Here is a 23,391-nt window from a genome sequence, read left to right as displayed (position 1 = left end):
AGTTTGGGAAATTGAATTCAGAACATCTAGTCATGTGGGCTTACATCAGGAAAAAATGGTCTTCTAAGTTGGTTGGTTGTCAAACTGATTTTGAAAGTATTTTTCTGCTCTTGCCTGTAAGGACGATCTGTGACTCCACATCATATTATGTGGTTGACTCTTAATTCCAGCAAAAAATTAGGGATGACCAATAGTTAGGCCGTGCCATGATCACCTGCATCCTTAAAACAAATTTTGTTTAAAAAAAAAAAACACCTTCATGGCATTCTAGTTCCGACATGTCAAGGCACCTCTGTAGAGGAAGGAAAAGTGGAGAGCTAATCCTCCTAAATAATGTCTGTCACTTGACCTTCAGCATGGGTGCAATTATTTGTGTCATGGACACACATCGTCGATCTACTGCACAGTTTGGGACAAAATATGTCGGAAAATAAATAAAACTGGGTGAGGACCAAGGTCCGGTGGGGAGGAAAAGGGTGGTGGGATGGGCAGAAAAGAAAATGGATTTCTCCTTGTAACTCAGTTGTGAATGTCTGTGTATAGCTAAGAAAGTTGGACTGAAATTCCTAGTTTGCTTTGATTGAGACTGCCAATCTCAGTTGGTGTTGTTTAGGTGCTATGCTACAATTGGCCTTGAGAAAGTTGAAAATGAGTACAGTTACTGCACCCCCTGCTCCCTATCCACCGAACCACGTTGGGAGGTTCATGGACTGCAAACAGATTGGTTTGTGTGTGATGCACTCTTTTATGATCAAATAGTACAAGTAGGACTTTGTAGGCTCAACACTTGAATTAAGTGCTGGTGGGGACGAAGTCATAACCTTCAGAAAAGAAAGAGCTTAAAGAAGGGGAAATGGATCTAAAAGAAGCATCAGAGCAGGACTGCTTTTAAAGCTGTCCAAATATTGCAGTCTGTTAATGTATAATTTGCTTTCACGTAATACACCTGTCTACAACCTATACGTTCTCTCTCAACAGGCGTTGGTTTTCAATTCAGAACAACCAGCTTGTTTACCAAAAAAAGTTTAAGGTAAACAAAAATTTTATTGAGCATAAAATGTTGAACTGACCGTTGACAATTAATTAAGAGTAATTTTTAAGTTAATCATATCAAGGCTTAGAAACAATGAAATTTATACTATTCTCTCAAATCCAAATATTATCATATTTGGAAAGACTACTCAGTACCAGGGTATGACTACAAAGTTTAACAAGTTTCAGTGACTTTGCGCTATACAGTTTTTGTTTATGATGGTGCTGGATACCATAATTAGATTTATTTATGTTTATTCTCCACTAGCTATAATTCTATGATAATTAATTTTGTTCAAACATTTAACTGTTTAAATCTAGCTGAACTTTTAAAAATGTTCTCACAGGATAACCTCACAGTAGTAGTTGATGATTTACGACTTTGTACAGTCAAACCATGTGAGGATATTGAAAGACGTTTCTGTTTTGAAGTAGTCTCTCCTACAAAGTAAGTTGCCTCATCTTTGATGGACTAAAGTTATGATTCAGACTGTATTTTATGTCAATGTACCTATGCATGTGGACTTATTTTGCAAGTTGATTTGAATTTAGGATCTGAAAAAAGCCCTCTGGTGGCAACAAATGGAAATAACATACAGCTAGCAGCAGGAGGTGAATTTTGCAGCCCTCTGCTAGCTTATTTGACAGTGGGGTGTCACATAAAATAAAGCTAGTGGCCAACACACCACCATCCACGGGCAGCACGGTAGCATTGTGGATAGCACAATCGCTTCACGGCTCCAGGGTCCCAGGTTCGATTCCGGCTTGGGTCACTGTGTCTGTGCGGAGTCTGCACATCCTCCCCGTGTGTGCGTGGGTTTCCTCCGGGTGCTCCGGTTTCCTCCCACAGTCACCAAGATGTGGAGGTTAGGTGGATTGGCACTGATAAATTGCCCGTAGTATCCAAAATTGCCCTTAGTGTTGGGTGGGGTTACTGAGTTATGGGGATAGGGTGGAGGTGTTGACCTTGGGTAGGGTGCTCTTTGCATGAGCCGGTGCAGACTCGATGGGCCGAATGGCCTCCTTCTGCACTGCAAAGTCTATGATAATCCTGCCCATTCCCCATTTCCCCCCCCTGATCTGTGAAATATAGACACCCCCCCCCAACGCACGCACACACGCGTACGTACACACACTCGCTACTCCAGTCCTCTTGCTGGGGTCGCCAATCCCTGCCCTCCAAAAATGCTTGGATTTATCTTCAACTCTGGGAGACATCACTCTCCATCCTGAGGACTGCTTGTAGTCCTGTAGTGGCCACTACTGTCGTCTGGTGTTGCTGGGAATAGAGAGTCACCAGCCAATCAGATTGGCAGATGTCCCATTCTCAATTAAGGCCGCCTCAAAGTATTATGATTGTGGGGCAGTCAGATTTAAAGGTGGTGAAGTAATCCATCCCCTGATGATTTTGCTACATGGTCAGAAATTTAGTCTTTAATCTGTAGTTACCAGAACTGTGCCAAACTGCCCCTTATCTAAGATGTGTTGACGTGGCAGGATAGTAAATAAATGGTTGTTTTTCCTTTTTATGTATTTACTAATGTTTGACTTTTTAAATGGATAAAATGTATAGTTGTACTTGTGGTTATTATAGTTATCAATTGCTTCCAAGTTCAACATGAAGAATTTTAAGTTTTTATATATGATATATATTTAATAAGGGTAGATGGTGGTATAATGGTATAATCCAGAGGTTTAGGCATCTGGGAACATGGGTTCAAATCCCAAAATGATAGCAGGTGGAATTTAAGTTCACTAAATCTGGAATAGAAAAGTTAATGTCAGTAATGATGACCATGAAACCATCACCGTTTATTGTAAAACAAAACCAAAAAAAAAACCATCAAGTTTACCGATGTCCTTTGGGGAAAGATATCTGCTGGCTTACATGTGACTCCAGACCCACAGTAATGTGGCTCACTGTTAACTGGTCCCTGAACAGGTCAGGCAAACCACTCAGTCCGTGTATAATTAGGGATGGGCAACAAATGCTGGCCCTGCACACATAGCCTGAAATTATTTTTAAAGTAACGGTACTAATAATAGCTAAGACATCTACATGTCGCTGTCTGTTTCCAATGATTCTAGAAATGTTGAATCTCTGCATGTTTTCACACAGGAGTTGTATGCTGCAGGCAGATTCTGAAAAAATCCGACAAGTCTGGATCAAAGCTGTTCAAGCTAGCATTGCTACAGCATACAAAGAGAAAGGGGAGGAGAGCTATGCAGAAGTATGTATGCAGTATACAAACCTTATGGATTATAGCTATTCAAGGAGAAAACCAGCCTCCTTGGTAACGGGGATGGGCACTAAATGCAGCCTTGCCAGCGCCATTCACATCCTAAGAGTGATTTAATTTAGCATTTGATTGGCCCTGTTGGTCTGAGATTTCCATGCTTGCGCCATGCCACGTAATCACATCAACTGCTAACTTTCCAGTACTGTGCAGTGTTTGAATATGTCTGGATTTGTTGAGCAACAAGGAGCCATTCAGCCCATTGTGCTTGTGGTAGTGCAAGCTTTTCTTGACCTTCCTCGATATCATTTGCTCACTGCACCTAGAATAATTCAGCTATGAAGAAACATTGATCCTCATAAATGACAACTATAAATGACAAGAACTAAAAGCATTAAACATCTCGTCTATTGTCCAATCTGTTTTCAATTTGTACCAGTGTTCCGATTTCAAAGAACTGAATAGAATGGAGCCACAATTTCTCCAATATTCTTGTTCTTTGTGTTTGAAAGATATATGATTTTCCTTGCAATCAAAATTCAAAAGCAGTATAGATCTGTGGTCACATTGGCATACTTTTATCGCTACACTGTTGTGTTTTTTGATGCGATTAAACTATATCAATATTGTTATGAGACCACCAAAGCCCATCAAACTTTAGAATGTTCATAAAATTTGCTGATGGAAGAAATTTTTCATTGGTCATTATGAGTTTGATTCAGTGCTTATGATTTAGTAAAAAGCTAGTTGCAGTCAATGTGAAGGAAAAGCTGAATCTCTTGCTATGCTGTCATAAAATGAGCATTAATTGTTGCACTATTAAACTCTTTAGTTTGAGATTTGAGTACTGCTGAAAAGAGAGACACGCTGTCAGTGTTTTTGTCTTCCACTCATTTATACATTGCTGTCTCCTTTAGATTTGGTGTTCTTGTGAGTCTATCCTGGTGAGTGCAACATGTCTCTTTTTTTCAGCAAGTTCTTTACTCAAGTTCTCTACAACCAAGTGAAAGTTTGAAAATTACTCACTTGTGCGTGTCAATATTATCATCTTCACAAACCTCAAGTTTGAATGAAAATTGTTGTGGATTAAACATTTGTTATGATGAAAGTTTGTTTTAAGCATCTTCCTATTTTATAGTCTTTGGATGTCTTTAACAAAAGCGCTCATGCATGTGAAACAACAACAGGACTTTCACCAGCAAAAATATAGATGGGTAGGAAGCCACAGTCTCACCTGGACCTGTTGCATCCAGATAGCAAGTGGGCTGTGGGAAGAAAGCAGGAAATGCCGAAGGAGAGATATGACTGTCATGCAAAGAAGAAGAATTTCAATCAAGATGAATATCAGGGAATTCGGCAATAAGCAGCGATGAATGTCTGAAGTTGTTCTGAACCAAAGTGATCCAGCAACGTTAATGGTGAAGCTGTCGAATGGAAGGATTGTCCGCAGACACCCAAGATCCCATTCGCCTATGCCATGACCCTGAGATAGCTACGTTTCTGCATCACACAGCTGTGGAAATTCAAAAGGAAGTGGGGCGGAGGAGGAAGAGGGGGGGATGGAATGCGCACAGCCAGTGAGAGATGGTGGGTGTGATTGGTAATGTTAGTTTTGTCCTAGCTGTGTTCGCAGAAGAACACACGTCGTCAGATGTCATTCATTTCTTCTGGCTGCCCTTATTCTTGCCCAGGGGGGACACCTATATGACCCTTGGCAATAGGTTTAAAGTTAACGGTGTGCGCAGCTGCATGGCTGACTTGGCTGGTGCTCTGTGTCCATCCACCTCCTGGCCACCTCCTTCTGGCAGAAGCCCCCCGGCCAGCGGAACGACTGTCGGCAAACTATGGCAATGTTGGACACTGTCCGCACACCGTCTCTCTCTCTCTCTCTCTCTCTCTCTCAGCAGTCACCACGGCGAGTTCACTATTTTTGAAAGCACAAGTGAGTCACGCCGACAGGAACTCGGCCCATCAGAGGCGGAGAATTGCGGGTGGTTCCACTAATGAGATGCAAATGATGTTTGAAGTACGTGCGGAGTGAAACGCAATGACGCCGTTTTAGAAGTTAGGAGAATCGTGATTTGGCATCGGAAGCTGTTTTCCGCCCGACCCCACTCCCTGATTTTGGCTTCAGCTAACGGAGAACCCCGCCCCTGATGTTTTAAAAAACATACTGCCGACTGGCCTTCCAAACGTGCGATAATCCAAAACTCTTTCGCCCATGGCCATATTTGCACCGCCCCATTCGCCCACCTCTGTTCATTGGTCTACATTGGCACCTGGTTAAGCAATGCCTTGATTTTAAAATTTACATCCTTGTTTGCAAATATCTCCGCCGTGTCACCCCAACCTAGCTCTGGAGTCTCTTCCAGTTCAAGCTTTGAGGTATTTCTACTCATCCAATTCTGACATATTGAGAATCCCCAATTTTAATTGGTTCACCATCGGTGACTGTGTCTCCAGCTGCCAGTGCTGGCCAGGTTCTGGAATTCCTTCCGTAAACCCCTCTGCTACTCCATGCCCCGTCTAAGGTGTACCTTAAAACCTGAACTTTGCCAAGGCTTTGCGCATTTTCCATATTATCTCCATTTGATTAATTTTATATTGTAACGATCCTGTGAAACACCTTGGGATATTTGAGGACACTACAAGCGCTATCCAAGTACAAGGCGTTATCATGACCTGACCAAAAGCTCTGTCATTGATGGGTTGGATGGATGACATTCTTCAGCAGGCCAGTCATGTGAGAAAGTTGAAAGGGAGCTGGCGCAAGAGCAGCTAAAGCCTGTGTTGAGCAGTGGTGGCAGTTACGGCAAAAGTGACTGAGAATCTGTTATGGTTTAACAATTTAAATGTTTCCATGATGCCACTTCTAACATATTTGTGTCAGATGAATGAGAGTTTGTAGTTTAAAATCCATGCTCTTATACATTTAGATGGAATATCTTTTGAAAGGAAGAAAAAGTAGTGAACTTGTTATTGCCTCCCCAGAAACTAGATAGAAGATCCTCCCCCTCCACCAGCAGTCTGGATTCTGGGAGTGAATTGAAGGAGCGACCAGTAAAAGGAGAGAGTGCACTGCAGCGTGTGGAGTGTATTGCTGGCAATACAAGTTGCTGTGACTGCGGCCAGTCAGACCCACGCTGGGCAAGCATCAATCTAGGAATCACATTATGCATTGAATGTTCAGGAATTCACAGGTATCGTGATACTAAAAGATTAAACTTTGTAATAGATTGGAAATGATTTGTCTGCTTTCACTTATTTGGTACAAACTGTGCCCAGTATTTGGTAGAAAGCTGCTTTTCACTGGGTGAAAAAATAGCAAAAAATTAAAGTTACTTGCAGTGTTGGCAGGATACTGGGTTCTCAATTATAGGGCAGAATAAATTCTAAATCTGAGACTTGCTGCTACTCAATTTTGGAGGTTTGCAAAGGAAAATCTCCAAATAGTAAAAAAATAAAAAGTATTAACTTGATTATTGTCGATTGAACACAAATATAATTTATTGCTGCCTTGTTAAGCTTCAGTGCCTTGAAGGTGCTGATCTACTGATGAATATCTCCAGTATTTGTGTTATATTGGTTTATTTTCTTTTTGTGTTTAGAAGTCTAGGTGTCCATTTTTCTAAGGTGCGTTCCCTTACTCTGGATTCATGGGAACCTGAGCTCTTAAAAGTGAGTTTAGCTTTTTTTTCCCCACTCGCATCACTTTTTGTATGTTCTATTACAATTTCATATGAAGGATTAGTTTGGACAGTTAACATACAAGTTTAAAATCATCACAAAATATCTTTGCCAGAAATAATGTCAGCAAAACACCTTAAAGACAAACTTTCCAAAATTTCTTCCCTTGCAACACACAAAATACTTAGTTGAGACGTCCTCACTTTACACCAATTGAGCTGATCAGGTCAGTTTATAATAGCCTAGTGATATTTTTAATACTGGAACTTGCAGGGTAGAAATGCATTTTAGAGTATTCACAATCCTTTCGATAAAGGAGCAGAATTAGGCCATTCGGCCCATCGAGTCTGCTCCGCGATTCTATCATGATAGATATGTTCCTCATCTGCTACCTGCAATGCTACAGACCAAGAGATGGATTGCGAAATCAGCCAGAACATCTCCTCTCTAGAATAAATGACTTGGGAGTAGGCAACTTAGTCTCCCGGGCCTAAACACCCTCAATATGATAATGGCTGATCCCATCCTGGCATCAACTCCACCGTCCTGCCCGTTCTCCATAACCCTTCAACCCATTACCAATTAAAAATCTGTCTAACGCTTCCTTAAATTTACTCACTGCCCCAGCATCCACCACACTCTGGGGTAGCGAATTCCACAGATTCACAACCCTTTGCGAGAAGTAATTTTTCCTCAAATTTGTTTTAAATTTGCTACCTCTTATTCTAAGATTATGACCTCTTTGTTTAGAATGCCCCACAAGAGGAAGCATCAGCTCCATGTCTACTTTATCCATACCTTTACCTCAATTATCTCTCCCCTCATCTAAACGCTAGAGAGTATCGACCTAAACTGTTCAGTCTCTCCTCATACGACAGCCCCTCATCTCTGGAATCATCTCTGGAATCAATCTAGTGAACCTCCTCTTAACTGCCTCCAATGCCACTGCTTCTTTCCTCAAATAAGGGGACCAAAACTGTGCACAACACCCCAGGTACGATCTTGCCAATGCCCTGTATAGTTGCCATAACACTTCCTTACCTTTATACGCAATTACCGTTGCTAGAAATGCCAACATTCCATTTGCTTTCCTTGTTAACTGCTGCACCTGCATGCTCGTTTTCTGTGACTCATACACGAGGACACCCAGATCCCTCTGCATCGGCGTACCCCGAAGTGTCTCCCTATTTAGATAAGTTGACTTTCCATTTTTTCAGCCAAAATGTATGACCTCACACTTATCCATGTTAAACTCCATCTGCCGCATTTTGGCCCACTCTCCTAATCTATCTATATCCATTTGTAAAGTTCTTATTTCCTCATTGCAACTTACTGCAACTGGGGCTGGTTTAGCACAGGCCTAAATTGCTGGCTTTGAAAGCAGACCAAGGCAGACCAGCAGCATGGTTCAATTCCTGTACCAGCCTCCCCGAACAGGCACTGGAATGTGGCGACTAGGGGCTTTTCACAGTAACTTAATTTGAAGCCTATTTGTGACAATAAGCGATTTTCATTTCTGTCCCACCTATTTTTGTGTTGGCACCAACACCTTTGGCATGTTGAAAGATTTAAATCCGCAAATAAGAATTTAACCGTTAGAACAACTACTTTCTATTGGCAGTTCACCAATTGTAATTCTATTTTGTACTCTTCACTGATGATCCTTAAATTTAAACCTTATATTCTCACAATTTGTTTGACAGCTTATGTGTGCACTGGGAAATAGCGTTATAAATAGAATATATGAGGCACAAGTCGACGAAATGCATTTAAAAAAGCCAAATGCAGGAGATTCAAGGTAAATAACGTAACTTATTTGAAATTCAGGTTCTATTAGACAACATTTTCGAGAGAGGTTTAAAATGTCAGCTTGGCTCAAGAGGTTTTTAAGTTGTGGTTTCCTTAACCTGCCTGTTGTGATCTATGTTGAAGATCTGTAGTGACACCATTCAAAGGTGTGCAACTTATTCCCCAACAAATAGATCCGAAAACAGATTAATTGGTCATTTATTTCACTTCAAGCAATTTGACACACAGCATAGTTAGTCATTACATTCAAGATAATTCATTTGATATGAAGCTGCGTGAGGCATCTCTTGAAGGATGTGATAAGATACTGAATATAAATGCAAGTTTTTCTTCTAATGATCTTGATTAATGTTCAAAAATACTTCGAGTAAAATATCATTTAATAGGATAATGGTAGCTTTGCTTGTAAGTTGAACAAATTGCATGATTTCTATAATTAGAATGTAAAATGTAAATTTTTGAGACATGTATAATATCAAACATAAACTAGCATCTGCAAAGGTATACATAAATGACCAGCAGGAGCCTTGGCTTTCAACACCATATAATCTCACTTTAACTTGTGCTTTTATTAAATATGTAGAATGTGTGAGCTTTGTAACTTTCAAGTGTGATTCATGTATTACTATTGCTAGGCTCGAGAAGGAATCTTGGATCAAAGCTAAGTATGTTGAGAAGAGGTTTATACAGAAACCCTATAGAATTTCTTCATCAGAACAAAGATCACCGGTATTACCATTGTCCAGTCAAACTGAAGGCACACCTGAGAAATCATCCCAATCTCTTACTGTACCAGGGAGCACTTCCAAAATTTCAGGTATTGTAACAGTAGAACTACTCATGAGTAATAAAATATTATTTGAGTTTAAAATTAATATATAAAATGTTTTGCTATCGATTTTTGTTTTGCTTGCCGAAGACAACTCCCTGTTAATGAACCAGCTGATGATCCTCAATTGGTTGTTAGTGTAATTCTTGTGAATTTCAGCGCTGGTGCAATGCCAAGTATGTCAGTTGTAAGACCCAATATCTGGCGGATCGTATCAAACAGCATGTTCCTTCGGCTGTTGATGTAGGCAGAAGTTGATTGTACTCAAGCAGACGATGCTGCAAAAACCCAGAACGTAATATCTAGCGTTAGATAGGATTCTGTAATCGGGCAGCACTTATCGAACAATCCTAAGAGTGCTAAGAATTACACCCACAATCAATAAGATCATCAGCCGGGCTCGCAATGTGGTTCACTTACTCTTGCTGGATGTTACACATATTCGTATGCAGGGTCCAGTTCTCTGCAAGCAAAAAGAACATGTTCCGGCATTGCGCCTTTGTTGAATTGAACAAATATATGGGGGAATAATAATTCCCTGGTACACTTCCCATGGAAACACCGTGGTCAAGCAGTCAATTTTCTCAGGCAGAATAAATTGTTGCTCCCTTTGAAATTTGGTAGTCTTGTATCAGTCCTGATGAATGCACGGCAAAAGCTTTGACAGCGTGCATCTTTTTGCAACAACATCGAGCAAACTCTGTGGCATAGATTTCTTCTTTCCCGATGTCAGTTTAAACCCGGCACCATCTCATGTGTACCTCCAGTTGTCCAGCAGCAGTGATGTCAGCAAGTAGAGTAAGCAGCTAATTCCCGTACCAGCCTCCCCGAACAGGTGCCGGAATGTGGCGACTCGGGGCTTTTCACAGTAACTTCATTGAAGCCTACTCGTGACAATAAGCGATTTTCATTTCATTTTCAGCTAATCACATTGAAGAATTCTTACCAAGTTCAAAATATTTTTTTTAATTCAAGGGCTGTTATTGAAGTTTTCTTGAGAAATACTTTTTAGATTTTTGGGGGCAACTTTATAAGGCACCTTTTCCATTCTCACTAACTCCTTTATTAAGTGTAGTAGTGTAATCATGAGTCTAATTATGTAGTACAATTCCCTTCTGTATTTTTGTTGACACATGGGAAATTAGGATTCGCATAGAAGTAGAATCAGAAGCATTCATCAATAACCTCAATAAGCATCACCCTTCCATTAAACTTAAAGCCACAACACACAAGGAAAGTATTAATTTCCTAGACACTAAAGCATTTGACTTGACCAACAGGCATAAGTTAGCAGCAAAATATATCTTTTCAAATAACTGTCTACGCACAAATAGCTATCATCCTAAACATGGCTTCTGCAAACTGGTGAGGTCACAGCTAATTGGTTTTCATTTCATAAGTACAAAGCTGGACGATTTTAATCAATTTGCATCTCGGATCTTAATTTCAGATTTGAATTGAACAATTGCTGCAGCACTAATACTGATCGCATATCAATTTTAATTTGTGGAGGAGAGTTCCAAACTTCTACCATCCCCTGAAAGAACTGGTTCTAATTTTTAGGTTATGTTTCCCAGTCCTTGATGCTGCTAAGTTAATTGCTTGTTTACCTAATTACATTTCCTTTATTACAACTGTGACTGCACTTTCAAGCAATTAATTGACTTTAAAGCACTTTGGGGTGCCCCAAAGTCAAGTCTTTAATTACTCAGACAAAAAGAAAATAGTACAATATCCATTGAATCACTTGAGAGATTTCTTTGAAACTTGTTTGGCTGCTTTACATAATATAATTGTTTTATATGCAGTTTTAACATTCAGCCGACAGACCTGTGACGGGCGTGTCCCACATTACCTGAATGGTTCACAGCTCCAGTCCATATTGACAGATTGAGGATGCACGCTTTCCTCGCTTTCTTGAACAGAGATGCAAGGAGGTGTCAATTTTCAGTTGTGCTGATTCCTGCTCCAGCCGGCAGCCACTTCCTCTCACCATCTTCCATCCTTGGCAGGCAGCTGCTCCCTCTCCAACCCCAACTGCCAGCCTCCACCTTCCCTGACAGGCTGACCCTGCACCCGGAACCCCCCTCACTTCTGCCGCTCTGGTGCTCAGGCTGATATGCTGCCATTCACCTTCCCACTGCATGCTGCTTCTCCAATCGCAGACTGTTTCTCTCCTGCGTTTCGTGCTGATAGGCTCGCTAGCTGCTCAATCGGCTCACAATTTAATTTTGGTGGCCCAATGACTGAATTCTATTTGGCGTTTTGAGGGCTTTGCAGGTTAAACTTGCTCACTGGCTCTGTGCATTTTTAAATGGATTCTCATAACAACCCATGAAATAAATTGCACTGGTTATCCTTTACATTTAATTAAATTTTACAGATAGCAAAATCAATGATTGGAATGTACACATGGGATTAAGATAGAAGTTGAAACATAAATTTCAAAAGAAGTTCTAAAAAATGTTTTTTTAATTGCAACCAAGAAATTTGACATTTCACAAATTAGCTTTTCAGGGCCAGATTTTTAGCAATAATTCACAAGGAGGCAGTGGTATAGTGGACTAGTAATCCAGAAGCCGAGAGTCATGTTCTGGGGAAGCGGGTTCGAATCCCGCCATGGCAGATGGTGAAATTTGAATTCAGTAAAAAGTATTTTGGAATATAAAGTCTGAAGGTGACCATGAAATCATTGTCGATTGTCATAAAGACCCATCTGGTTCACTAATGACTTTTAGGGAAGGAAATCTGTCGTCCTCAGCTGGGTTGTCCTACGCGTGACTCCAGATCCACATCAATGTGGGACACTCTTAAATGTCCTCGGGGATGGGCAATAAATGCTGGGCCCAGTGAGCGTTGTCCACATTCCGTGAACACATTTTAAAATAATTACGAACTTAGTACACTGTTAAAACCACGTTTACACTTCATTCAATAAGGTGTAACTTTTTCAAAGATTTTTGCAGCAAGGTGAATAACATAAAAAGGCAGTATCTTTGCTTTTATTTGAGTGAAATCCCTGGCGACTTTAAAAGTTCACTCTTTGGAGAAGCATAGAATCACTGAACTGAGTCCTGATTCACTGTGTATGTGCAGGCTTCGCAACTTGCTGTTACGTTTAGTGGAGCAGTGATGACAGGTGCTGACATTATTACTGCATAATCTGGGCCCATGTCTTTTATAGCTAAACATTCTTCCGTTTTGGGGTTAGCGGTGAAGTGACATTGCTGGCTGCTGACTGTGAAAACTTCCCACAAAGATCTAGTAATCTTTGTATTGTGGATTTAACCTTTCCCAGCGTGAATTTGGAATCTCTAGGCGTCCCGCAAAGGTGATATCATCAAAGCAGCTAAACAGCTAGTCATATTGAAGAATCCTCATACGGAAAACCAGGAAATGAAATGCCCTGATTATCCTGGCACTCTAACTCGAATCTGAAATAAAATAAAGAAACTTGTTTTTTTTTAAATTAAAATGCTATGGAGTTTTATCATGATTGAAACATTTGACATTGTGCAAATATAAGATTACTTGTCCAGGGTCAGAGGTTCCTCATTAGTATTCTGAACTAATATGTTGTTTAAAAAGCTAGTTACACAATTCCCAGGGAATGTTAACAGGGCGCATGGTGGCACAGTGGTTAGTACTGCTGCCTCACAGCTCCAGGGACCCCGGTTCGATTCCGACCTTGGGCGACTGTGTGGAATTTGCCCGTTCTCCCTGTGTCTGCGTGGGTTTCCTCCGGGTGCACCGGTTTCCTCCCACAGTCCAAAGATGTGCAGGTTAGATGGATTGGATATGCTAAATTGCCTCTACAAGAGTTGTAAGATGGGGGATTTAGGCTAGGGTGTCTTTCAGATGGTCGGTGCAGACACTGATGGGTCAAGTGGCCTACTTCTGCACTGTAGGAATTCTATGATATTACAATATTAAAGGAGAAGTTCTCATAAGTTCAGTGATTTCTAATAGATTTCCATCTTGGACGATTTCAACACTGCATCCTACGGAGAAGTGGGAATCACTGACAGCGACTTATGGATTTCTGTGCTGCATGCCAAATGTGTGGACTCCAGAGGTTGCTGTCATTTTAAGAGAAATAATGACGGCAATTGATGATGGTTTTGTCATTGTCACTATCACAGAGTCCTGCCCGACAAGTCTTCCAGACTCAGTCAATTCACTTTAAACTATTGCTAACTAATTATTGCTGACTAACAACCTAACGTTGGTGTTGTTCCTTGTATTTTTCTTTGAATATCTGAAAAACTATTTCCTCTGTTTTCCTCTATTTCAATGGCTGCTTTTTGCTTTGCTAACATGCATGTAACCAGCTGCTGTTAGTAACACTGAGCCACGTCGGGAGTCTCTCTTCTGTCCAGATGAACTGGACTCGCTATTCTCCTACTTTGACACCTCTTCAAAATCTAGTAGTAGTAAGTACTGCACATATGGAGCTTCTCAGTGCCTGTGCTACTAAATTCATCCACTGCTTGATTCCACTTTATGGGTGCATATGTGAGTTTTTATTTGTGATTTTGACTTCCCTCCGTGTTTTAAAAATATTATTTGTTCAAGTAGCTTTTTCCATCCTGCATTTGATTGTTTCCTGTTGTATTTGTAGTTGGCATTTTTCATTGTTAACTATATTGGAAAATTGCTAAAAGAGCAACATGAGCTGATTTATTTTGAATTTTAGTAAAATGTTGGAATGATTGGTTTTAAATCATGGTGTTTTCTCATTTGTAATTTATTTTTCATCAGTGTAAACTTTATCTTCATACGAATGAACATGTTTGTGCATTCAAATTTTACATTGATAAAATATTGTAGAATCAAAAAAGATAGTCTGTTTCTTTCGGGTTTATAGATCCACTTGCAGCTCAGAAATGCAAGATCAGATAAAGCTAAACTTATTTTAGGTAACAGTTTACTTAACACCATTCAAAATGCAGGATATGTGTCATTGTGTTCTGATTTTAAGTAACACTGAGTAAGATCTAAAGCGTCTTTTCTGTAGGCTGAATAAAACGATTCATTTGTTATAATAAACAAACATTTTTGTCACAGATATTACTTACAGCTTGATACTAAATATTCCCCCGACTTTTTATTTAGTTAGTGTTTTAGTCATAGAAATCTTGCTATATCAAATAAAACTGGAAGAGTTATAACAGGTTTGACGTAGTCCATCTTTTTTTAACTTGTCTGTTTCTTTAAGGAGTAAAAAATTCAGACAGTGGTGTGCCAAATAGCTCTGAAGGCAGCAAGGATGTGGTCATGTCTGTCATTTCCAATAACAACTTACCTGAACCAGGTTGGTAAGATTGGCCAAGGTGAATGCTAGTTGCATAAATTAAAATTTTAGATGCATATCCATTTTGTGTTCTCCTACACTTTACGTATATATTCAGCTAACTTTTATGTGGTTCAAGCTCGATTCATTCTAACCTGAACATTGGTTGTTAAATGTAAAGTTTTGTCTCTGAACTGAGTATTTTGAGTATAATCCGAAATATGTGTTCAATATTAAGCATATTTAGAACACAATGTCAGTCGCGAAAAACTTAGCATCTGTAACTGTATAACCTCTGATCAGTCAGTGAAAGATACGCTGAAGATTTTTCTCTTTTGCTTCTTTAGAAATTTTGGAAGCATCTATTAGAGGGGGAGGAGGAAGTGACTCATCCGTCTTTGATGAAGAGAAATTTATTTCCCCTGGATTACAATTATATAAAGCTGCACATGTTCGAAGTCTTCCAGATATGGCAGAAGCATTAGCCCATGGAGCTGATGTGAACTGGGTTCATGCTGAAGATAATAAAGCTACCCCTCTTATTCAGGCTGTGTTGGGGGTAGGTTGGCTCTTAGCGTCCTCCACCATTATAAGAGAACAGAAAATACTGTGGTTTAATTAGAATCAAATTAAATCTGAGAATCAAATGCAAATTGAAATAAACTTAGATTCCAACCAGAATGCCACAATCCATCCAACTTTACATCTTGAGTTTTTCTGGTGAAATAACTCACTTCTCAGTGGTTCACAACAGGCAGGGAATGTGGATATTTTCCTTATTCCAATTATCTGAAGCTCTTAACCAGTTAACACACCCATCATTGGTAACATCTTCCCTGCATCTATCCTGTCTAGACCTGTTAGAATTTTATAGTCTCTATGAAATCCCCCCTCATTCTTCTGAACTCCAGCGAGAACAATCCTAACCTAGTCAATCTCTCCTCGTATGACAGTCCCGCCATCCCTGGAATCAGTATGGTACTCTTCACTCTTCTGGTACTAATCACTCTTCTCTGCACTGTTTATCAATTAATGTTAGGGGCAGCACGGTAGCATAGTGGTTAGCATAAATGCTTCACAGCTCCAGGGTCCCAGGTTCGATTCCCGGCTGGGTCACTGTCTGTGCGGAGTCTGCACGTCCTCCCCGTGTGTGCGTGGGTTTTCTCCGGGTGCTCCGGTTTCCTCCCACAGTCCAAAGATGTGCGGGTTAGGTGGATTGGCCATGCTAAATTGCCCGTAGTGTCCTAAAAAGTAAGGTTAAGGGGGGGGGGGTTGTTGGGTTACGGGTATAGGGTGGATACGTGGGTTTGAGTAGGATGATCATTGCTCGGCACAACATCGAGGGCCGAAGGGCCTGTTCTGTGCTGTACTGTTCTATGTTCTATGTTTTAATTCACTTTTATCTGTGCCAAGTTTGGATCTTGAAATTATACCTCTTATCGCAGGGCTCTTTGGTTGCCTGTGAATTTCTGTTACAGAATGGAGCAAATGTAAACCACAGAGACCATCATGGCAGAGGACCACTACATCATGCCACCATCTTGGGGCACACTGGGTAAAAAACCTGTTTACCTTCACTGCTGTGCAATATGTTTGCTGCTTTCCCTGTGCCTCATATACAATTAGCTGGTTGATGCTATAAGGGCCGATGATATTTTGTTTCCTTGCTAAAGCATGCCTCAAACTTTTGTGTACATTAGAGCCTTCAAAAAGTATATAATTCATAGACAATTATAGGTAAATCTTACTGGGTAAATCTATAAACATATATTTATAAGGGTCTCATCAACGCTGTATATAACTGAGGCATAACTCCTCTCTTTTGTACCCAATTCTCTCTCATTAAGCAATAACATTCTATTAGCTTTCCTAATTACTTGCTGTACCTGCATTCTAACAGTTTGTGATTCATGCACTAAGACACCCAGATCCGTCTGCATCTCAGTTCTGCAATCACTCACCCTTTAGATAATATGCTTTTTTTATTTCACATTTTCCCACATTACTCTCCATTTGCCAGATCTTTGCCCACTAATTTAACCTATCTATTTCACTTTGTAGCCTCCTTATGTCCTTCACAACTTACATTCCTTCCTATTTTTGTATCATTAGCAAATTTAGCAACCATCGGTCCCTTCATCCAAGTCATTTATATAAATTGTAAAAAGTTGAGGCCCTGTGACATACCACTTGTTACATCTTAAATAGGTGGCAGATGAAGTTCAATGCAGAGAAGTGTGAAGTGGTAAATTTGGTAAGGTGAACATGGAAAGACAAGATAAAATAAAAGGTACAAAGTGGGTGCAGGAGCAGAGGAACCTGGGTGCATATGTACATAAATCATTGAAGGTGGCAGGGTGTGTTGATAGAGCGATTAATAAAGCATCCAGGGTTTTATTAGTAGGGGAACACAGTACAAGAGCAAGAGATTGTGTTGAATTTGAATAAGTAATGAGTTCGTGCAGGGGGTCGGGGCTGAAGGCACTAGCAACCCGATAGCTCTGGGGAAATACTCAGTGAGTCCGGTAGTAATAGCCTCGTTGAAAATCTGGAGGCAGTTTCGTCAACACTTCAGGTTCGGGGCAGGGTCGAGGGAAATGCCGATCCGGGAGAACCACAGATTTGAGCCAGGGAGGTGGGACAGAAGCTTTCAGAAATGGGAAGAGAAGGGGATTAAGACTCTAAAAGATTTGTTTCCTCGGGGTCGATTTGCAGGATTGAGGGAGCTGGAAGCGAAGTATGGGCTGGAGCAGGGAGAAGTGTTTAGGTATATGCAGGTTCGGGACTTTGCCAGGAAGGAGATATAGAGTTTCCCGGAGGAACCGGCCTCCACGTTGTTGGAGGAGGTGCTGGCGGCAAGTGGATTGGAGAAGGGGACAGTGTCCGTGATATACGGAGCTATGTTGGAAAAGGATAAGGCACCACTGGAGGGAATCAAAGCGAAGTGGGAGGAAGAACTGGGAGAGGTTACAGAGGAGGGGGTCTGGTGTGAGGTGCTCCGGAGAGTGAATGCCTCCACCTTGTGTGCGAGGTTGGGGCTGATGCAGCTGAAGGTGGTGTACAGGGCACACCTCATGAGGGCAAGGATGAGCCGATTCTTTGAAGGGGTAGAAGATGTGTGTGAACGTTGTTGGGGAGGGGGGGGGGGGGGGGCGCGGGGCACTATTCACGTTCAGATGTTTTGGTCCTGTCCAAAGCTTGGGGAGTACTGGAAGGTGGTGCATGTGAAGCTGGACCCGGGTCCCCTGGAGGCCATATTCGGGGTGTCGGATCAGCCAGGGTTGGAAACTGTTTATTATGCACTTTCAAGAACGGGATAACATCAAACATTAGTTGGGTGGGTGGGGTGCGGGGGGCTATGTATGTTGAAGATGGCTATGGGTAATCCCTGATTCCTTTTTTTTTCTTTGTCATTTGTTTATGTTAACATGCGGGCTGATGTCTGGGCATGGTGGGAGGATGGGATCGTTGTTACTGTTATGGGGTTTGAGATATTTGTTGGTTATTGATTGTTGTTGGGTGTAAATTCTGGAGAAAAATTGTGAAAAAGGAGAATAAAAATATTCAAAAAAAAATAAAAAAGAATTTGAATAAGTAACTAGTTCATCCTCAACTGGAGTATTGCATCAAGTTCTTGGCGCCACACTTTAGGAAGGATGTGAAGGCATTAGAGTGCAGAAAAGATTCACGAGAATGGTTCCAAGGACAATGAGCTTCAGTTCTGAAGATAGACTGGAGCATTTAGGATTGTTTTCCTTACAGATAATAATAATATAATATAAAAGAAGGCTGAGAGGAGAGTTGATAGAGATATTCAAAATCATGAGGGGTCAGCAGAGTAGGTTGGGAGAAGCTGGTTCCCACTCATGAAGGGATTGAGAACAAGTGGGCATATGTTAAAAGAAAAGGTAAAGGTAGCAAAAATGATATTGGAAGAAACTTTCTCACAGCGAGTGATTAGGTTTTGGAATGCGCTGCCTGACGGTGTGATGGAGGCAGAGTCAGTTGAAGCACTCAAAAGCTAATTAGACTGTTAACTGAAAAGGAAGAATGCTCAAGGTTCAGGGGAAAAAGCAAGGAAATGGTACGAGTTGGGTTGCTCAAAAGGGACTTTTTTTAAATAGCCCTATCAAGTGTCTCATCACATGTTAGGTTTGCTAATTCAGAAAGATTAACCAAGCGGAATTGGTCTCTAACCAGTAACGGAAGCTATAAAGTCAAATAAAATTATACAAAGGGCACAATGTATTGAATTTCACAGAGGGGTATATTATAAGTCAGATGCCAGGTGACCGACTTAAAATAAAGCTTGCCTTGCAGTGATAACTAGCTTTAATTTGATTTAAATTACTATTTTAAAATTGATTTGAATTACTATTTTTTAATTTTCTAATCTCACTTGAATAACTATTTTGGGTTGATTTAAATTACCATTTTAAGTTTATTTAAATAACTTTATGTAATTTTAATTAACTTTTTAAATTTCAATTAAATAACTATTTAATTTGTTGTCAGATAAATACTCTGATAAAGCTAATTAAATAGTATACAGAAGATTGGATATAATCTGACACAAAAACATCTTTCGAAAGTTTAATTTAAAGGAATAAATCATGGCAGGACAGCTTCAAGGCATGGTCTGCTCCTCTTGCTCCATGTGGCAGGCTGGGGACAGTTCCAGTCCCCAGGTCAGCATGTGTGATGGAAGTGCCTCCAGTTACAGCTCCTGGAAGCTCGAGTTTCAGAGCTGGAGCGGCGGCTGGAGACACTGGAGCATCTGCGAGTCAGAGAGCATCGTGGATAGCACCTATAGAGAGGTGGTCACACCACAGGCTCAGACTCCGCAGGCAGGAAGGGAATGGGTGACCACCAGATAGAGCAAGTGAGCGAGGCAGGTATTGCAGGAATCTCCTGTGGCCATCCCCTGCAGAACAGATATACCGTTTTGGGTACTGTTGAGGGGAATGGCCTCTCAGGGGAAAACAACAACAGCCAAACGCATGGCACCATGGTTGGTTCTGCTGCAGAGGGGAGGGGTGATAAGTGTGACAGTGCAATAGTTATAGGGGATTCAATTGTAAGGGGAATAAACAGGTGTTTCTGTGGCTGCAAATGAGACTCCAGGATGGTATGTTGCCTCCCTGGTGCTGGGGTCAAGGATGTCTCGGAGTGGGTACAGGACATTCTGGAGGGGGAGGGTGAACAGCCAGTACTTGTGGTACACATCGGTACAAACAACATGGGTAAAAAACGGAATGAGGTCCTAAAAGCAGAATAAAGGGAGCTAGGAATGAAGTTAAGAAATCGGACCTCAAAGGTAGTGATCTCAGGATTACTACTGGTGCCACGTGCTTGTCAGAGTAGAAATGACCGGATATATAGGATGAATACATGGCTGGAGGGAGGGTTTCAGATTCCTGGGGCATTGGGGCCGGTTCTGGGGGAGGTGGGACCTGTACAAACTGGACGGGTTACACCTGGGCAGGACTGGAACTGATGTCCTAGGGGGGCTATTTACTAGAGCGGTTGGGGAGTGTTTAAACTAATGTGGCAGGGGGATGAAGTTGAAAGGTAGTAAAACAGGGACAGAAACAAAAGGCAGTAAGGGGGAAAGTGTAAGGCAGAGAAGCCATAGTCAAAAATCAAAAAGGGCGACAGTACAAGGTACAGTGACTGAGGAGAGCTCAGTGAATAGGCCCAGTAATACTAAAAGGAATAAAACAGGAAGTAAAAACATAAATGGAAAGCGACGCGACAGGTTGTTACACGAAGATATGGGTTCAACGACGAGGAAAATTAGGAGAAAAATTAAGAGGAAAAATAACTTAGGAGAGGTTACTGATCAAGGTGTTAAGATTCAAAACAGAGGTATAAAAGCCAATGTAAGTGTACTTTACCTGAATGCTCATAGTATTGGGAATAAGGTAAATGAGTTGATGGCGCAACTTATCGTGAACGACTATGATTTAGTGGCCATTACTGAAATATGGTTAAAGGATGGTCAAGACTGGGAGTTAAATATCCAAGGGTATCAAACTATTTGGAAGGACAGAGTGGATGGTAAGGAAGGTGGTGTAGCTCTGTTATTTAAGGATGACATCCAGGCAATAGGAAGGGATGACATCGGTGCTATGGAGGATAAGGTTGAATCCATTTGGGTGGAAATCAGGAATAGTAAGGCGAAACAGTCACTGATAGGAGTAGTCTATAGGCCACCAAATAGTAACATTATGGTGGGGTAGGCAATAAACAAAGAAATAACTGATGCATGTAGAAATGGTACAGCAGTTATCATGGGGAATTTTAATCTCCATGTCGATTGGTATAACCAGGTCGGTCAAGGCAACCTTGAGTTTATAGAATATATCCGCGATAGTTTCCGAGAACAGTATGTAATGGAACCTACGAGGGAACGAGCGGTCCTAGATCTTGTCCTGTGTAATGAGACAGGATTGATTAATGATCTCATAGTTAGGGATCCTCTCGAAAGGAGCGATCACAATATGGTGAAATTTAAAATACAGATGGAGGGTGAAAAGGTAAAATCAAACCCTAGCGTTTTGTGCTTAAACAAAGGAGATTACAATGGGATGAGAGAAGAACTAGCTAAGGTAGACTGGGAGCAAAGGCTTTATGGTGAAACAGTTGAACAGTGGAGAACCTTCCAAGCGATTTTTCCCAGTGCTAATCAAAGGTTTTTACCAACAAAAAGGAAGGAAAATCGACCATGGATATCTAAGGAAATAAGGGAGAGTATTAAATTGAAGGAAAAAGCATACAAAGTGGCAAAGATTAGTGGGAGACTAGAGGACTGGGAAATCTTTAGGGGGCAACTGAAAGCTACTAAAAAAGCTATAAAGAAGAGTAAGATTATGAGAGTAAATTTGCTCAGAATATAAAAACAGACAGTAAAAGTTTCTACAAATATATAAAACAAAAAAGAGTGGCTACGGTAAATATTGGTCCTTTAGAGGATGAGAAGGGAGATTTAATAATGGGAGATGAGGAAATGGCTGAGGAACTGAACAGGTTTTTTGGGTCGATCTTCACAGTGGAAGACACAAATAACATGCCAGTAACTGATGGAAATGAGGCTATGACAGGTGAGGACCTTGAGATGATTGTTATCACTAAGGCGGTAGTGATGGGAAAGCTAATAGGGCTAAAGGTAGACAGGTCTCCTGGCCCTGATGGAATGCATCCCAGAGTGCTAAAAGAGATGGCTAGGGAAATTGCAAATGCACTAGTGATAATTTACCAAAATCCACTAGACTCTGGGGTGGTCCCGGCGGATTGGAAATTAGCAAACGTGACACCACTGTTTAAAAAAGGAGGTAGGCAGAGAGTGGGTACTTATAGGCCAGTGAGCTTAACTTCGGTAATAGGGAAGATGCTGGAATCTATCATCAAGGAAGAAATAGCGAGGCATCTGGATGGAAATTGTCCCATTGGGCAGACGCAGCATGGGTTCATAAAGGGCAGGTCGTGCCTAACTCATTTAGTGGAATTTTTTGAGGACATTACCAGTGCTGTAGATAACGGGAGCCAATAGATGTGGTATATCTGGATTTCCAGAAAGCCTTTGACAAGGTGACACACAAAAGGTTGCTGCATAAGATAAAGATGCATGGCATTAAGGGTAAAGTAGTAGCATGGATAGAGGATTGGTTAATTAATAGAAAGCAAAGAGTGGGGATTAATGGTGTTTCTCTGGTTGGCAATCAGTAGCTAGTGGTGTCTCTCAGGGATCAGTGTTGGGCCCACAATTGTTCACAATTTACGAGATGATTTGGAGTTGGGGACCAAGTGCAGTGTGTCCAAGTTTGCAGACAACACTAAGATGAGTGGTAAAGCAAAAAGTGCAGAGGATACCGGAAGTCTGCAAAGGGATTTGGATAGGTTAAGTGAATGGGCTAGTGTCTGGCAGATGGAATAAAATGTTGACAAATGTGAGGTTAGCCATTTTGGTAGGAATAACAGCAAATGGGATTATTATTTAAATTATATATTAAAACATGCTGCTGTGCAGAGAGACCTGGGTGTGTTAGAGCATGAGTCGCAAAAAGTTGGTTTACAGGTGCAACAGGTGATTAAAAAGTTTAGTCCTTCATTGCTAGAGGGATGAAGTTTAAGACTAGGGAGGTTATGCTGCAATTGTATAAGGTGTTGGTGAGGCCACACCTGGAGTATTGTGTTTGGTTTTGGTCTCCTTACCTGAGAAAGGACGTACTGGTGCTGGAGGGTGTGCAGAGGAGATTCACTAGTTAATCCCAGAGCTGAAGGGGTTGGATTACGAGGAGAGGTTGAGTAGACTGGGACTGTACTCATTGGAATTTAGAAGAAGGGGGGATCTTATAGAAACATATAAAATTATGAAGGGAATAGATAAGATAGATGTGGGCAGGTTGTTTCCACTTGTGGGTGAAAACAGAACTAGGGGCATAGCCTCAAAATAAGGGGAAGTAGATTTAGGACTGAGTTTAGGAGGAACTTCTTCACCCAAA

At 41.1% G+C, this 23,391-nt stretch overlaps 1 protein-coding gene across 7 annotated transcripts in view; it reads left to right on the top strand.

Moving 5' to 3' along the window:
- The window catches only part of LOC119976607 (arf-GAP with coiled-coil, ANK repeat and PH domain-containing protein 2-like), a 174,338-nt gene that overhangs the window by 137,435 nt on the left and 13,512 nt on the right, over positions 1-23,391 (top strand). For 6 of the 7 annotated variants that reach the window (XR_005462949.1, XR_005462948.1, XM_038817221.1 and 3 more), the window contains 11 exons: positions 979-1,030; positions 1,380-1,480; positions 3,152-3,263; positions 6,261-6,469; positions 6,878-6,947; positions 8,660-8,754; positions 9,401-9,582; positions 13,926-14,027; positions 14,813-14,908; positions 15,235-15,446; positions 16,333-16,442. Coding sequence is in view for 5 of the 7 variants with exons in the window: in XM_038817221.1 (XP_038673149.1) it covers positions 979-1,030; positions 1,380-1,480; positions 3,152-3,263; positions 6,261-6,469; positions 6,878-6,947; positions 8,660-8,754; positions 9,401-9,582; positions 13,926-14,027; positions 14,813-14,908; positions 15,235-15,446; positions 16,333-16,442 (1,341 nt within the window). In the remaining 2 variants the exon portion in view is untranslated. The remainder of the gene's footprint in view (positions 1-978; positions 1,031-1,379; positions 1,481-3,151; positions 3,264-6,260; positions 6,470-6,877; positions 6,948-8,659; positions 8,755-9,400; positions 9,583-13,925; positions 14,028-14,812; positions 14,909-15,234; positions 15,447-16,332; positions 16,443-23,391) is intronic. The other variant, XM_038817222.1, reaches the window with a different exon arrangement.

This window comes from Scyliorhinus canicula, chromosome 13, assembly GCF_902713615.1.
Source record: "Scyliorhinus canicula chromosome 13, sScyCan1.1, whole genome shotgun sequence".
Lineage (NCBI taxonomy): Eukaryota > Metazoa > Chordata > Chondrichthyes > Carcharhiniformes > Scyliorhinidae > Scyliorhinus > Scyliorhinus canicula.
Note: the sequence above shows the minus strand (reverse complement) of the source record. Positions and strands in the feature narration are given on the sequence as shown.